Source organism: Leiobunum rupestre, chromosome 1 (assembly GCF_980474605.1).
Source record: "Leiobunum rupestre chromosome 1, qqLeiRupe1.1.hap1, whole genome shotgun sequence".
Taxonomy (NCBI): domain Eukaryota; kingdom Metazoa; phylum Arthropoda; class Arachnida; order Opiliones; family Sclerosomatidae; genus Leiobunum; species Leiobunum rupestre.
Genome location: NC_143384.1, coordinates 22,534,604 through 22,551,528, shown reverse-complemented (window position 1 = coordinate 22,551,528; position 16,925 = coordinate 22,534,604). Strand labels below are relative to the sequence as shown.

The following is a 16,925-nucleotide window of genomic DNA, read 5'->3' as shown; positions in this document are numbered from 1 at the left end:
ACTATCACAGATGCACACAAAAATGACCAATAGCAGACAGGAAATGGCAATTTGTACAAATCTCCCGACACAGTAGATGTTCGGAAGTTTATAAACAATAAAATCCGAACGTATATTTTTCGCGCAATTGTAAAACATGAATACGACGTAGGCGCGACGACGTCCCAACGATACCATGTCAAAACCCAATAATTTTCACTGGTTTTGCCCCTCGTCAAATCTTTCAGATTTATATATTTTAAATCTGACTTCTAAGGTAATTCAATGTATTTTACGTGTTATTTAAATGCATATTTGAGAAATATATGATTTATCAATGTGCGAGTTGGCCCAAAGTAGGTGTGACTCATTTTTGTTTTTAAAAATGACCACGTACCAACTATCACAGATTCACAAATAAATTACCAAAAGCCAACTAAAAATTTACCATTTGCAATGGTCGCATTTAGGTCGGCTGTCGACCGAGACCATTAACCGACTTTCCAACCATTTCCCTACCAAACACCGACTAGACTGTGCTGCTGGGTACCAGCATTGTTAATCTGATTTATCTCTGTTTTCAAATACAATACAATATTTATCGAAACGTATTATCGAAATATTTCTTTTTTTTAAACAACTGAATGCTAGTTCCTGGTTAAATTTAATATTTAATTATAATCTATAAAAAATACTTATTCCATATCTTTTAACTTAAAGTTAGACGATTAGTTGAAATTTCACAATATTACTTCCCGGTATATGTATCAACGTTTTGGCCAGGAACATACAGAAGGACAAACATTGAGAAATATGTTATAGATGTATTCACAGTGAATAAAAATCTATAAACCACAAATTTTCAAAATTAGTGCATTTTATTTTCAATTAATATTTTTACATAACTTTCAGAAAGCACTGACTATAAAATTAAAATAGTTATATTTACATGATTCCATTTCAAGCGGGGTTTACAAAAACGTTATTTACAAAAAAACAGGATATAAGAATTTAAAAATTGATAGAAAGTTATGAAACAGAAGTTATGCAATTATTATAAAAAAAATTTCACCAATTTAACAGGCATTAACAAAGTACCAAGTCTGAGCTGGCGTACCATTGCATTCGTGAGAGCCTACAGAAGCCCCATCACCACTCCAAGCGTTTTCCAAGTCCAAACATTTGGAGAAAAAATGTTTTGGACGAAAACGGAAACCGCCATCGAATGCTTGGATAAACCACATTTGATACGGCATACGTGTAAAAGGTTCTACCCCAACATAGGCTTTGTCAGCTGTGGACCCGCCTTTAACGGCTAAAACTTGCCCATTCAAAGCGTTTAAAATCTTATAGCTTTCGTCAGACATTTTTTCGAACTTAACCTTCTGGTATGAAGCACCAATCAAGGTATAGGTGCAAGTGAAACCCCAACTATAACAGCCAGTCAAAGCTCTAGCGCTAGATTTACTTAGAAGATAGTACCATTGACCTGGTCTCGGATCTGCTGTGTAAAATTGTACGGAACTGAAATCTGAAGATTTTACATTTGAGGGAATGGAAATGTACAAGTCACGAACGCCCGTGTCCAGAGGGGAACTGATGTCGAAGGTTAAGACATTGTCTTCTGACGTATTCGTACTGGCTCTCAATCTTAGTTGCGGCGGAGGCTTGTTAGCATCATCGAAGTGAATGGAAACCTTGTCCTTGAGAATCTTCAAAGCATCGGCAGATTTGATACCCAGGGACACTTTGGAGGCTCCGAAAGGTCCGAAATCAAAGTTCTTCAAAAGGAACAAGTTCTTTTCCACATTATACGCCACCGCTGGCTCGGCCAAAGAGTGCTTTTCGAAGGCCCAAGTAATCGGTCCATCTGTGTTGAGAACCGCTTTATTGAGGTCTGGCACCGTCGCTAAAGTGGTGCATTTCATTAAGGCCAAATATGCGAGGAACAAAAATACCTGAAATGAAAAATTACATTTTAAAGGGTAACATTATGAATGTAGCATTGTCTCGTATTTTATAGTTAGTTTTGCAGGTGGTTAAAGGGAATATAACCTCAACGCGTTCCTTGTAAAAGACCTTTAACAATTTTAGGAAGAATTCGCTAACTAGCACCAATACATGTTTATCTAAAGCCATAGGAGGGAGCAGTCAATAGTCGAAGTGTTGGTGTCCCTCACCCAATATCTACGATTCTATACCCTTTAAAGCGTTACCCACGCGATATATAAAAACATCAATTACAATGTTCAACTTAAAAAAGCGTTGAATGAAATATGTTGTAGGGAGGGGTGGAGCTAAGGAAGTACGGCGTAATTGGAGGATCTTAAAATTCATTTTGCACGTGAAAATACGCCGCCATGTAAGGGTATAAAAGCAGGTAAATAAGCCTCACGATGTAAAGATACTGTCACGCGCAAAAACGTTATTTTGAAATCGGTCAATTCCGCTTGGCATATGCCAAGACGCAAAAACCTAAATTGTTATCTAATTTCCATTCCCTAATTTTTCCAGGTTTGTATGAACCTTAGCACACATCGCAACATATCATAAATATTACCAATTTCGTAGCCATTTTCTTGAAAAGTAGATAGGTGTCGACAAAAGAGGATGTCTTACAGTGATCCCTAAAGAATAATAAAAATATGTACATTTAGGTTTGAAGTTGCTGTTGACGTTCTTACACAAAGAGTTGGTACAATCACGATTAGGTGTATTGCTATGCAAAGCATCATAGATATTCGGACATGGGCTGGAATCTCTTATTCTTTCTAAATATGACTTCTCTGCAAATAGGCCTTTGCGCAGGGTGGTCTGGTTTATACCCAGTTTAATCATTCGTTTAAGACTTTAAGCCGAAAACAAATCTGGTTTTGATTATGTTGTGGTACAGTTTTGCGAAGATACAAAGTGAAGTTGAAGCTATTCGAAATGTAAGAGGCGGACTGACGACTTTTAGGTCCGGTGCCCATTTGAGCCTCACAGCTCCAACTCCTTATTCAAACTACAGCAGCACGACCGGCTGCTTAATAGGGAAACCGCACTCTTTAAGTCAAATTTCTCCGAGGCTCAAGTGGGATTTTGCCTTCTTTCACACGTGGCCAGTAATTTTCTAGTAATAACAATATCTAATTTTTGATAAACTGCATTGCAACAGGTCATTTAACAGTGGTTAAGGGGAAACTAAACCGTCCGGTAGGGTTGTAGCAAGCCCTACCACAGCTATCAGCTAGCGTCCCTATATTAACTACTGCTGTAAGACCTTCGCAAAGGGGAAACACTCGAGAGAAAACCAATTTTAACAGACAAGGAGAGCAAACTCGACTGGTTCCTGGGTTTTCACCCTGACCCACCACCTGGGATCGAACCTCTTGCTGCTAGGTAAGAGTGCTGATCACTCTGCCACCTCGCCTTAACCATTATTAATCATTAAGCTAATAATAACAGCTAAGGTAGGGTGAAAAAATTCAATGGCAACAAACCTTGAGGGTTGCTCGTCTAACTAAGCCTTCTGTTGGGACTGGTATCCGGAAAATCAGCTTCGCAATAATTATCCAAAGTGTCTGTGGTCTGCTTTTTATACTATTCGTTTTATGGGCGTACCTTGGTTGTAATTATCTGTCATTTATACCGGGAAGTAATATTGTGAAATTTCAACTAATCGTCTAACTTTAAGTTAAAAGATATGGAATAAGTATTTTTTCTAGATTATAATTAACTATCAAATTTAACCAGGAACTAGCATTCAGTTGTTAAAAAAAGAAATATATCGATAATACGTTTCGATAAATATTGTATTGTATTTGAAAACAGAGATAAATCAGATTAACAAATACAATGCTTGTATATAATTGATAACCCCAAGTCCTGTTAATTTGCTCAAAAACGTTAACGGACAATCTCGACAGTAGAAAATAATTTATAAAAAATTGTACATAGTTTTCTAGGGAGTATTTTTGGTGGATTAATGAATTTCACATTTCTACCACCAGGTTTTACAGAAGCTCCTTGGCGTTTAAGCAGAAGATTTTTCGATTTAGTTTCTACTCCCTTAAGCGGGTGTCCAAGTTGACAATTCTGTACATGACCAATTTGAAGGTCCTTCGGTCAAAGTGGCTAAAACTAAGGCCACATTCACTATTGGAAGAAAGTGAACAAATTGGTACAAATCCTGTTCCAAGTAACGACTCCGGGAAGTGCTGTATAAAGACGTTTTAATTAATTTTTTGGAGCACGGTATGCTAAGAGATAAAAATAGTTTAGACAGAACTAACTAAAAAATATTTTTACATTTAGTAAACGCATTTCCCTTATCGGTATTCGGATAGATCTGTCCCCCTTTATGGGTCCAATTTGATCGAAGGTCCCACCTCAAGATACCCGCCTATATTATTTTCCTTTTAATTTGAGGTTCGCGCTCTTTGGGAGAGATCTTATTTTATTCTACAGCACCGACTGAAAAATGTTGTAGATACTTATTTTATTATAAGGGTGAGACTATTTGCTCGAAAAACTTATTTTATTTTATTTTATGAATTATTCCTGGGACCGTTTTCTGCGGAGCCCAAAATCAACGGCCCCTCTTCAAAATACAGATTTCACAAGGTAGTGAAAGGGTTAACCAATCACTGCCCTCGTAGCCAAAGTTTTATATTTTACAAAATTTCCAGAGGGAACGCTAGCAACGGACGGTCCGCCGTGGGGATGACGTGGCCAAAGGAATGTGGCCGAAAAGAACCCGTCCAAAAGATAATCCCTTTTCCCGACCGCTCGTCGCCAGTGTTTTCTCTTTATAATAGATTGTCAACGGTTTTCGGATAATTACATTTAGAAATATTTATTTTTATTAAGCAAAGGGGTATTTAGATTTAAATTGGTATTATTTAATTATTTAATTTACATTTTAGATGAACGAGAATTACACTTTATATTTACATTTTTATTATTACACAGATATACAAGAAATAAGAAGTTGGAAATGTGAGTTTTCACACCACCCTTACAAAAATTTGAGGCTGTATATTTGCTGCAGTTGGTCGGAAATGAACTGCAATGGAGTACAGTCTAATAATAGTCCAAATTTTTAACTGCAAAGTAGATGGAATTGTCTGGAATTACAGTTGAAATTTCAAAAGAAAATATTTGAGACAATTACAGATTGCAATAACAAAAAGTCTGTAATATGACTGTAATTTGGTTTAAAAAAAGGCATAAATTGCTATGATGAATTCTGCAGCTTGACTGTAAATAGCCTACAAATGTAGTCTTGGTATGAGCTTCATTACAGTCGTTTGTAAGCCATCAAAATATTTAAAAAATATAAGAACTGCCCCAGTAGCAAATTTTGGTCGGGCCAACGGAAACATCTTAGGCTGTCGGACCCGGCAAAGTTTCCGCTAAAGGGTCCAAATGTCACAGTCGGCCGATTATACTCTTTTGGTCGGCCAGGAGTCGTTTCATCGATGTAGGCCTCACTTAATTAAGGAACACTAACCCGACTGTGGAATTGCTAGTTTGCCAACTACGACTTTATGACCATCCCCTGTAGCCAAATAGGGTCGGGCACATACCGACTCAGAGTCAGACCGAGAAGCAAGGCGTTTACAGTCAAAGAAAATATCGTCGGCCCGACGTCTTTGAAAATTAAAAAAAAATGGAAAGTCGGTATAACGTCGGCATGAGGGCCAAAATTGACCCCCGACGTTTTACCGACGGTGCGACCCTCTGACGACCTAATTTCGGACTGCGTGTGTTACTGGGGTGATTTTGCAGCCAACTTTCAGTCCTATTACAGCTTATACTAAGACTACATTTGTATAGGCAATTTACAGTCAAGCTGCAGAAATCATCATAGCAATTTTCAACTTTTTTTTAAACCAAATTTCAGTCATATTACAGACTTTTTGTTGTTGCAGACAAAAATCTTTAATTTTTTAGCTGTATTTAGACTTCAACAAAAGTGTAATAAAGTTACTTTTTCGCAGGATGCAAAGTGGCTGAAATTGACCACTTTTCAGCCAAATAACAGTTGCTTTACAAACTATTTACAGATTATAAAAGTCTGCAGCTAAATTGCAGGCATGAAATTTTTGTAAGGGATATTCCTTGAAGGGTTTAATTATTTATGCATTTCTGAAAATAAAACGTATTTAAGAGAACAGAGGGCAAGAAAAATCAAAGGTTTAAGAAAATGTGTGTGGTTTAAAAAGTCTAAAACAGGATTATGAGAGCAGTAGTGCTCGCCAGGGGCGTTCAGACTTTCCAGCTTTTGTTAGTTTATTCACTAATCGGGGGGGGGGGGGGAGAAATATGTAGTGCGCAGAGATAAAGTAACTGGCCCACTCTTTTGGGAACCATCAAACATCTTTCCATTGGTTAGGTGACCTCGCTATTTGATAGAGCTAACAATTGAAATGCTTTCTGGTTCAATTTACGAAGAAAAAATTCCTAGCGTAATGTCATAAATAACAAGTATTAGGTAATTCTTTTGCTTGGGCGTATCGCACATTTCCAACAACTGTAGCTAACTTAGCCCATTAAGGTGCCCTTTAATTTATTCGTTAGCTGTGTGACTGTGTCTGGGATTCCAGGCTGGCTGGGCACACCGACACTTTTCGAAATAAATTTCACCAGTTAAGGCTGATTACAGATATTGTATTCGTGGAGTACTCTTAGAGTACACCAAGAGAATACATGAAGTACGCTAAAGGCACACCAAAAGAGTGTACACTAGGAGTACGCTGAAATTACACGAATTGCACTTAAGGTACACCAAAATAGAGTACACCAGGAGTACGCTGAAATTACACAAATTGCACTAAAGGTACACCAAAAGGGAGTGCAATAGGAGTAAGCTGCGATTACATGAATTGCACTAAAGGTACACCAAAAGGGAGTACAATAGGAGTACGCTGCGATTACACGAATTGCACTAAAGGTACACCAAAAGGGAGTACAATTTGATTACGCTGCAATTACACGAATTACACTGAGTTACCCCAACATTAAGCGAAGAGTACGCCGAGAATACGCCTAGATTACGCGAAGGGTACCAAGGAGTAGGTAAGAACACGAGGAGATTACGAACTCATTACAAGAAGCGTGTTCATTTATTACGCTGATTGATCAGCCTCTCGCTGAATACGGAGCAGCTCGTTTTCCTGCCACAAATGATGATTTATTTCAAAGCTTGCAAAGAGAAGGGTATGCGGTTTTAGGCGTGTTTATCGTTGTCAGTAAGATGATCAAACTTATATTGTCAAATCTCGTAACTACGCAACAGCCACATCTCTAAACTGTTGTATAAAAGACAGTCTGTCAGTCTCGCTGACAATGTTTTTTTTATATTATATTAACTATTTTAGGTGAAATCGGGATCACTCATTGAAATCGAATTATTATGAAAGGAATTTACCACAAGCTTTCAATTTCATCCAAAGGTTTTCTGAACTCATCAATGACTTCCTGTGGGAAAAAAAGATTCAAAAAGTATTTCGAATTTATAATCGCATAACTCAAAAGCTTGAAGAAACAGGTAGTTCCTGAAAATTACCATCCGGGTGCCGGGTGCTCGTTGAGTAGGCGTCCTGGCGGTCGGTCTCGACGGGCGTTGGGCATACAGGCAGTAAGTATTCCAGTGAGTGTAGATCGTGATAAGTTGGCGGTATGTGGTGATAAGTAGTGTGGCTGTCGTCATGAGGTATCGAATGTGGTAAGGTTGGAGCATCCAAGAGAGGAGTATGAGATGATCTGCTTCGACTTAAATTCGCCCAGTGGCCCCAACGAGAGCAGTTGTGGCACAAAGGGGCAGCGGCCGGGCACCGCGCTTGACAAGAGTGGAGTAGTCCACAGTTCAGACAAGCAGTAGCGCCGCCAGAATTTTTTCCCAAGTAGGCACCGATGAATTTAGAGGCCGCCCTCTACGCACGTTTTTTTCTTTTAACTTAACTCTCCGTTTTGAAAGAGTTCACCGTGTTTCTTATTGCAAAATTCGGTGAAGCTAAAATTAAATTATTTTTTTCACTTGTCCCCCAGTTTAACCAACATTTAGATATCCAATATCCCCAATTCCAATAATCCCTTATTTTAAATATTTAAGTCGTTTTACTCAATGAATGACACTCTACGATTAGAGCTCTTCCCAAATTCATCAACCACTAACATCGGATGTTCTTTTAAATCATTCGATAAATCTCGATTAATTTATAATGTGGCCAGGTTGGAAAGTCTATCCTCTCGCATTGTTGTCCGTAGACGCGTTTCAATTCTATTCAAGGAACTGAAACTCCTTTCAGAAATAGTATTGGCCACGGGAATATACAGAACAACTTTATAGTACGTAACTAAGTCGGGAAAGCCACCTTCCATCGTCATCAGATAGTGGTAACAGTCTGTTACGCTTTTAAAAATTTTCGATTTTATAAAATTTCTGGCTATTTTAATTTGACCTTTCAATGAATCTAGGTCGAAATTAAAGCGAGTGTATATTTGGCAGTGGGCTAGGACGTCAATTTCTACGAGAAAGTTTTCCGAGTCGGGGTCAGACGCAGTTATTCCTTTAATTAGGCTATATTTTCTAAAAATCAGTTTTCATTTCTGATATAAATTTATCGATTGTAAGTTGATCTCAACTGTCCATTTAAGGTCTTTGCTTCAGTATCTCGGTTTCCTGTTGTACACGTTACCACACTATGATTTAGTCTTTGATTAGGGATTATTTTTCGATTTCTTAAAGCTAAAGGTGCAGTGTTGCGATCGGGAACCGTGATAAAAACGGATTCTGCTAACTTAGAAGCTTCGTCATAAATTAAGTCGAATTTTTCGTGGTTCCTTACTTCCTCTAAGGTAGTTATGGTAGCTTTGCAAATAGCGATAGCTTCAGTTAGAATGACTCTCGAACTTTGTAAATATTCCGACAAGGAGTTGGTAATACCTAATATTTCATCTAAAGCCGTAATCAAAATCAAGTTAGTGAAGTTTTGTAATTGCAATATGTACCCTCGACACTGGGCAGCTTCTTCGGGCTTACCATTTTCTACCAAGTCTCCAATGCTAATAGAACAGAATCAAATCTACTTCTGAAGTAATGAAGACGTTTTTTTTATCCACCACCTAGTGTCGCAGCTTTGCTGCATTTTAAGAACTATTTCGTGGCCCAGTTCTTTTTGAGAATTATCAAAACATTCACTCCTAATAACTGAATGGCTTTGGAAATTATAGATCGCTTGCACTAGTCCGAGTAATTCCCTAACCGCGACTATATTGGAGCAGCATTCAACCAAAACTAAATTTAAACGATGGGCATAGCAATGGACGTACGGACAATTTCCACCTACTGCTTTCCCTCTACTGCCTACAATTTATCTTTAATAAATCTAAAATTTCTACGAAACTTCCCCTGTTCCCATTTTCATCGTCCGACCTATGCCCCCGAAGAGCGAGATCTTGTTGGGCGCACAGTACTATTATCTGCACGTGAGCAGCTAAGACATCTCTATTTCTAGCAACGTCTGTTTTATGATGCTGATCAACCTGACATAATATTGAGCCTCGAGATTTCGATTCCAAACAGTCTGAATATTTTTTATAAGACTGTTGGTGTAAAGATTTAGTGTCCTTCCAACTTTTTGGCCATATTTTTCCAGTCCGAAAATCACTCAATAAATCCCGTATTTCTGCCACCTAAAAAATGCCGACAACAAAAACAATAAACTTTATCGTTTGCTACAGAATATTAGAGCATTTGGTATTTGGTGTACCAAGAAGAATTGAAGCTTCGGTTTTTACCACCCATTAGGGTTTTGGGAAAGACGCGAGGCTAGGTTGAACGGGCAGACAATCCTTATCTAAACTACTATCTATAGCAATTAATCGTCTTACGTTTGAATTGTCTATCTTTGCCCTCGATGCTCTATTAGAGGATTCAACCAAAATTTCCGATAAATCAGAATTTAGAACTACCTCCTTAGCCGGACTGACATCGACATTGGGTAAAACGTCAACAACTTTTTTTTTTACTGTAGTCTGTTTTCAGTCTCTGTAAAACCTAGAGTCTCCCCTGAATTCAGTTTATTTATTTTAGCTGACGGTTGAAGAAATCGTTCCATTGCGTCTTTCTGACTACTAACTATGCTCGCTTCTCTCTTACATTTTTGCCGTTTTTGGGCCACGACATAAACTTTCGGGATCTCATTCTGGTTTTAGTTTTTAAAGTAAAAACTCCAGATATTACGCCATTTAAAAATGGTACCACTATAGTCTTAAAAAAAACTAGTTTTAAGAATGGTACCACCCTCGGCACCACCAATAGGTTGATTCAAAATATCTAGCCAACTAACTATACAAACTAGCCCGAAATGTTTTTTTTTTTAAACAAGCGCAGTACGGCTTCTTTAAATCTCTAGGAGGGAGAAGTCGGCAATTGCCAACAATATTTAAACAAAAAGGACACTAAATTAACTGACTGAGAAAGACTCGAAATGTAGAGAACTGCTTTGAAGAAGCGCGCAAAATGAAATGAAACTCTGGTAAAAAAATGTCTTAAGAGTGACCACCGGCCTTTCGAACACGTGACCCAGTGGGCGAATCACAAACCCCCAAATAAGCTGGAGCTTTCCAGTTTTACCCCCATGGTGGCGGCCCACCCCGTCTAGGACGATATTGCGCTAATCAACAAACGACATTCTTGACAACACGGTAGCTCTCGGACGAACAGGTGTCAGGTGCGGGGGCTCCCTTTCTCGATTTGCATCTTGTGGGGAGGGGGAGACATTTGGCTCTTTGAACTTGCCACGAGGTGGAGGGGAGCTAAGGTCCGAGGTCATTTTTACACACAATCCTAAGGATTTGTGTGTATTATTCTCACGTACAGTGTAGCCGATGCCGATGCCGATGCCGCCGTGTCGCGCATACCTCTTCAACGGTTAGGGCTAGAAGAGTCAATGATATCTCGTTCGAATGTACATGCATCGCCATTGATAGCCTTTCATAAAGTTTTGAAATCGAAGCCCAAGAAGTTGGGCATTTGCCCAATTTAACGTTTTCGGTAGTTTGGCTTTGTGTGGTTGATATTTTGTTAAAAATTAAGTCCGGTAACGTAAAAAAAAATTATTGGATAGGTTAGGATTCATCTGAACTACAACCTCGGTTATATCAGTAAATATTAAATTTAAGTATAGTTTTCGGGGTTATTTACGGGACCCCAATGTTCGTGGTTTTATATTTCCGCCTGAAAGTCGACATAACGTTCCTTAATTTAAGTCCGATTTTCATGAAAGTTATATTTTTGAATAGCTGTGGTTTCCATATATCCTAGAATTGCAATTTCGTTGCTTAATTTTAATTCTTAGTAATGTTTTTGGACAGCGTATAAGTACCCCCCTCAACTTCTAACATTGGAAATACGCGTGGTTATAGAGACTTTACGCGAATTTCTCTCTGGCATTTTCCAAGGCCGTTCTAATAGGACCCAAAGTAACAAATAAGTGTGACACTTATCGGAGGCCGTTCTAATATGACTCAAAGTAACAAATAAGTGTGACACTTATCGGAGTAATACGCGATGCTTACAACGTATGACCTGAAGTAACAAATAAGTGTGACACTTATCGGAGTATTACGCGATGCTTACAACGTGTGACTTGAAGTAACAAATAAGTATGCCACTTATCGGAGGCCGTTCTAATATGACTCAAAGTAACAAATAAGTGTGACACTTATCGGAGTAATACGCGATGCTTACAACGTATGACCTGAAGTAACAAATAAGTGTGACACTTATCGGAGTATTACGCGATGCTTACAACGTGTGACTTGAAGTAACAAATAAGTATGCCACTTATCGGAGGCCGTTCTAATATGACCAAAAGTAACAAATAAGTGTGACACTTATATTTCCGCCTGAAAGTCGGCATAACGTTCCTTAATTTAAGTCCGATTTTCATGAAAGTTATATTTTTGAATAGCTGTGGTTTACATATAACCAAGAGTTGCAAATACGTTCCTTAATTTTAATTCTAAGTAAGGTTTTTTGGGCAGCGTATACGGAGGCCCGCAATTTCCAACATTGTAAATCTGCGTGTTTATAGAGGTCTACGCGCCTGTTTCCTTCTGGCTTTTTCAAGGCCGTTCAGAGTGCGCCGCGCTTTCAACGTATGACCAGAAGTAACAATTAAGTATAACACTGATCGACCTAGTCTTCGGCGTATGACCAAAAGTAATAAGTGTGATCAGAAGTAACAAATAAGGATGAAACTGATCGAACTAGTTTTTGCCTAAGGTGGTGCCTTGGGTATTAGCCTAGCTGATTATTATTATTATTATTATTATTATTATTATTAACCAGAAGAAAAAAGTGTGACACTCTAACGGCTGACTAGTAGTAACAAATAGGTGTGATCAGAAGTAAAAAATAAGAGTGATACTGATCGAAGGAATCTTCGATGCTTTCAAAGTATGACTAGAAGTAACAAATAAGTGTAAATATGTATATATGTGTGACCGTGGATATATTTTGGTTGTGATAACGGCGTTGCAGGTTGCTGTGAATAGCTCAAACAAACTTAACACATTAGAAGGATTGTTTGTATTCTGACCGTCGTACGTCTTGTTACGTTTTACGATAACGTGTGCGGCTTACGGAAGCAGCTGTTTTTTCCCCGAATTACAATGATCCCCCTTTACAAATAAACTAGGAATGTTAACACCGCTTAACCTACCCTTTTTAGGCCGGATTAACCCCAATATCTGCCCTAAGCAATTTAAGAATTTTGGTGCCCCCCCCCCCTCATTAGTTAGTAGACGCCGGACTCAGGAAAACAAAATTCTTATTTGGAATCTTGGATAATACTAATACAGATGCATTTATATTTTATTTATATTTTACTCCGTAACTTAATTTTTTAACGTGTATAGCCCCATTTTCATGCTCGCTGATAGCGGGTAAAAATCGACAAAATCCGCTTTCGCTACACACTTTTTCACTTTCCTCGTCGATCTGTTTCAAACAGATATTTTAGCTTTATTTTCACGCTTGCCAGTGGCGGATGCGAATTTTGACGAGGTTTATCCGCTACCAGCGAGCATGAAAATGGGGCTTTAGAGATACATTTTGTAGGATAAATTTGTTATATTTTTTAAATTAATTTTTATGGTAAATCCGCCACTGAAATAAGGCGAAGCGTCTACAGCTGACATCGGCAATTCGCCAAAACGACTACCTCAGTACCTCTATAAATATTTTGGATACCGCAAAACTGGGGGCGATAACAAAATGGTAACATCAAATGTTTTGACTATACTAAAGTATAATAGATGATGCCAGACTACCATTATTTAAAAATATTTTCCGAGTTAAATGTATTTAGTGACTGTGAGTTTTAATAAATACAAATTTTACCAAAATACGTTACTTTAGTATAGTCAAAACACTTCATGTAGCCTTTTTGTTCCCGCCACCAGGCCTGCGGTATTCAATATATTTATGGAGGTAATCGTTTTGGCGAATTGCCGATGTCAGTAGACGCTTCAAAGGAGTATATTATTATAAATATTATATATTTATACTGATATAGTTATTTTTTTATTTTGTTTCAGTTCCATTGTATTATTATCACATTTTTTAATTTTTAATAATGAATAAAATTTCGATGGTGACCCTAATTTCTATATTTCTTGATGCCCTAAGCAATTGCTTTTTTTGGCCTAATGGTTAATCCAGGGCTGGCTGCAGGGGGCTTGTTTTCTTAAGTGGAAAGCAAAGATTAACGGCCGTTCAGGAATAAAAAAACTGGTAGTCATCTTTCAATGAATTTTAGGCCCCAAGAACGCACCTTTTTCGTAAATTGGATGCCCAAAGTAGGCACCTTTTCTTAAATTGGAGGCTCCCAGTAGGTCTATAGTTCTTAAAATGGACTAAGTAGGCCCAAAATTGTGCCTACCGCTGGCGGCGCTACTGCAGACAAGTATTTCGCGAGAAACGAGAGGAAGATCTCCCCAAAGATCCTTGGGACGCATGACTTCGTGGCTGGGAAACGTGGTGGTCATGAGGTCGTAGATCCGGGCGGAGACCAGGAGATAAACGGTGAGACTGGGAACGACACAACTGAGAGGAAGAGCGTCTGGAGAGCGTGTGGACATTGTCAGTTGTTTCCACAGAAGGCGGCAAGGTATCGACCAGTCCTGCGTGCGTAGCCCATGTCTCCTCAGCTTGACATATGGCAATGGCTTGGGTTAGAGTGAGATTCCGATGCGAAAACAAGGTCTTACGAAGAAAAGCGTGGTGTACCCCAGCAAGTATCTGATAGCGAAGCAGAGAGTAAGTTCTGTTTCCAAAGTCACAGTTCGGGGCCTGGGAACGGAGATCTGTCAAAACTCGTCAAAAGGTTGGTGTTGTTTCTGTCGAGTGTGGAAAAATGCATGTCGATGTGAATCAGGATTGTTAATGGTGGTCGAAAGCAGAATAAACTTCTTCTAAAGAGGGTACCATGCGTCCAGCAGGGAGCGGTATAGTAAGCGAGTCATAGGCCCTCTGTCCAAGAGTGTATAAAAAGATTGCAACTTGCGTTTCAGCCGTTTCATCACTGATTTTCGCTGCCGTGGCGAACAACTTAAAGGTATTACGAAACGGCGTCCATGCAGCAGCCGGATTAGAGGTTCCAGGATCGAAATGGTCAGGTCCACGGAAGCGGGCAGCCATTGGCAGGACAGCAAAAGAGTACCGATTGGCTAGGCAAAGTAGACAGGTAGAGGCAGCATGGGTGAAACTTCTGACACCATGTTGTATGATTTAATAGTGTAGCAGTCGTAGTATAAAAGAATGGTTAAGACTTTATTTACATTTAATCATACATGAAGGAGATTGTTGGTCTGCCGTACACACATTTCTTTTGGAGGTGTTTGGAATGCCTAAGAAATCATAGGTATCCCAAAAGTTCATGTTGTTTCTTATAAATAAAGTCCTAGAAACTACAAAACGGTTATCGTTGGAAACAGACAATATTACTTAAAACAACTTACCAACAACTTGTTTTCCTATGTTGATTTAAAATTAACCTTTTTCTAAATAAAGAAATCGTAAGCCTACTACAGAAACAATAGCGGCGGATAAACACGTGTGGCAATGTTTGTCTCAAAATGCGAAGGCGCGCCGAAAGATGGCGCGCGAGCCACTTTCACGCTTTGTGAGACACGAAAAAACGTAATGCCATATCCAGTATATTTTTCATCCAAGATATAACATATCTCAGTTAAATATAGGAAAATATAAGAAGTCAATTTGGGGATAAAACCAATAGGACACAATTAATTTAAAGCCCTATATCTATAAGCAGACGACAAAGCTGACGCTCAATGCTCACAGGAAGTAATTGAATAGGGTAGTTAATATGAAAAAAGCGTATCAAAAGAAATAGTCGAAAACTATCGCCAAACAGTGTTGGAAATAAGCATATTTAAAAACTGTTACGTTTCCAAGGGTAAAATAAAATATCATTTTTTTAATTTCTTCAGACTTTGGACTTTAAATATAGGGTATTATCAGAAGTAAATAGGGGAAGTGGCCCTTTAGTTGCGTTTGGAGAGGAGTCATTTTCTCGGCGCTTTTTCTAAAACAAGAAAGTTAGTCCCATAAATATTAAAACTTGGAGCCATTGTTAATTATAAATTATTATTATTATTTATTTACATTTAATCATACATGAAGGAGATTGTTGGTCTGCCGTTAGAAATATAGGCAGGCGGTATTTATAGTGGAAACTAGGTGGGAAATTGTCACGTGTTCTTACAGTTATAAACGCTCATAGTTCAGCGCCATCTAGGCATATACAACAGCCACCAAAATTATACTAAATTTGAGACGGCGTTACCCGTGATAAATGTTCGTTTTTTATCTATAAGATACTAAAATGGTCATTTCAATTTGGAAAACCGAATGGTCGAGGCAATATTCGACCCTTCGTTTTAAATTGTTGACCCATTTTATAGCGTTTCTTTAACTTTAACGCGGTTTACTTAAGGACCATATTTCTATGGCTTTTTGATTAGTTTCACTCAAAGAACACGACCTGTAATTATGGGCCAACTCAAATGAAACACCCTTTATAAAACGTTACCGAATTCTAGCCAAATACGATTTCCAGCATAATAAAAAAATATCAGAAAATAAATAAGAAAATATGTGGACAATTTGTTTATCAACTTTTCCCGCTGTTAATCGCATTCAAACCAACTCTTAAACATAAGTATATATTTTTCTAGCTCTCAACTTTCAAAGGACAAATTGTATACGGTATACGTCTTATTGTCAAGAACAATAGCTTTGGTTGCGATTTGAATCTGGTTCACACGCATGGCAGGCTCGGGTTCAATCAATTTAGGAATACGAACCGATTGAATGTACGCGAAAAATAAACTAAATCTTGGATGAAAATGAATATTTTCGTGCCGGACGAGAGTTGGACCAGGTTCTATTGAATGGTTATGGTGGGCAACCGTTTTACGACTAAGCCACCGACGCTTCGTGTATTTGTAATAATTTCAGGAATAGGAGCGCATTTAATTTTGTCGAAAAATGAAGTCAAATTTTGGGGTCCAGTTTTAAGCCTAAGCCTAGGACTCGGAAATCTGCCAACGTGGACTCGCGTGTAAAGGTTCTTACTTTTTTTTTTATTAAACCTGATATCTTTTAAATTATTTAGTTTCAAAATTTACTACTCATTCACTAGAACTTTATTAACCGTTTGTTAATTCAAATTTATTAAAGTATCTTTAAAAAAAGGCAATAAGTTGTCTTGTTTTACAAATGCGATTTTGTTTAAACACTATTTCTATTTACTTCATTCGATTTTACGCGTACTTTACAACTTATTGAATAGAAATTTATGACTTTCTTGTTTGGTGTAAATTTAGTAATTAAGTGTTGGCAATAGAAGAAATAACGCGTATTTTTT

The 16,925-nt window shown here is 38.1% G+C and overlaps 1 protein-coding gene across 1 annotated transcript; it reads right to left on the bottom strand.

The window, feature by feature from the left end:
* Window positions 1-838: 838 nt before the first annotated feature.
* LOC149961363 (uncharacterized) lies at window positions 839-7,941 on the bottom strand. Its single transcript, XM_090176844.1, has 4 exons — window positions 7,532-7,941; window positions 7,394-7,443; window positions 2,540-2,606; window positions 839-1,937 (listed from the first exon to the last, which is right to left on the bottom strand). The coding sequence occupies exons 1-4, from the start codon at window positions 7,703-7,705 to the stop codon at window positions 1,056-1,058; spliced, it is 1,173 nt and encodes a 390-aa protein (XP_090032970.1). The 5' UTR covers window positions 7,706-7,941; the 3' UTR covers window positions 839-1,055.
* Between the last annotated feature and the right edge of the window lie 8,984 nt (window positions 7,942-16,925).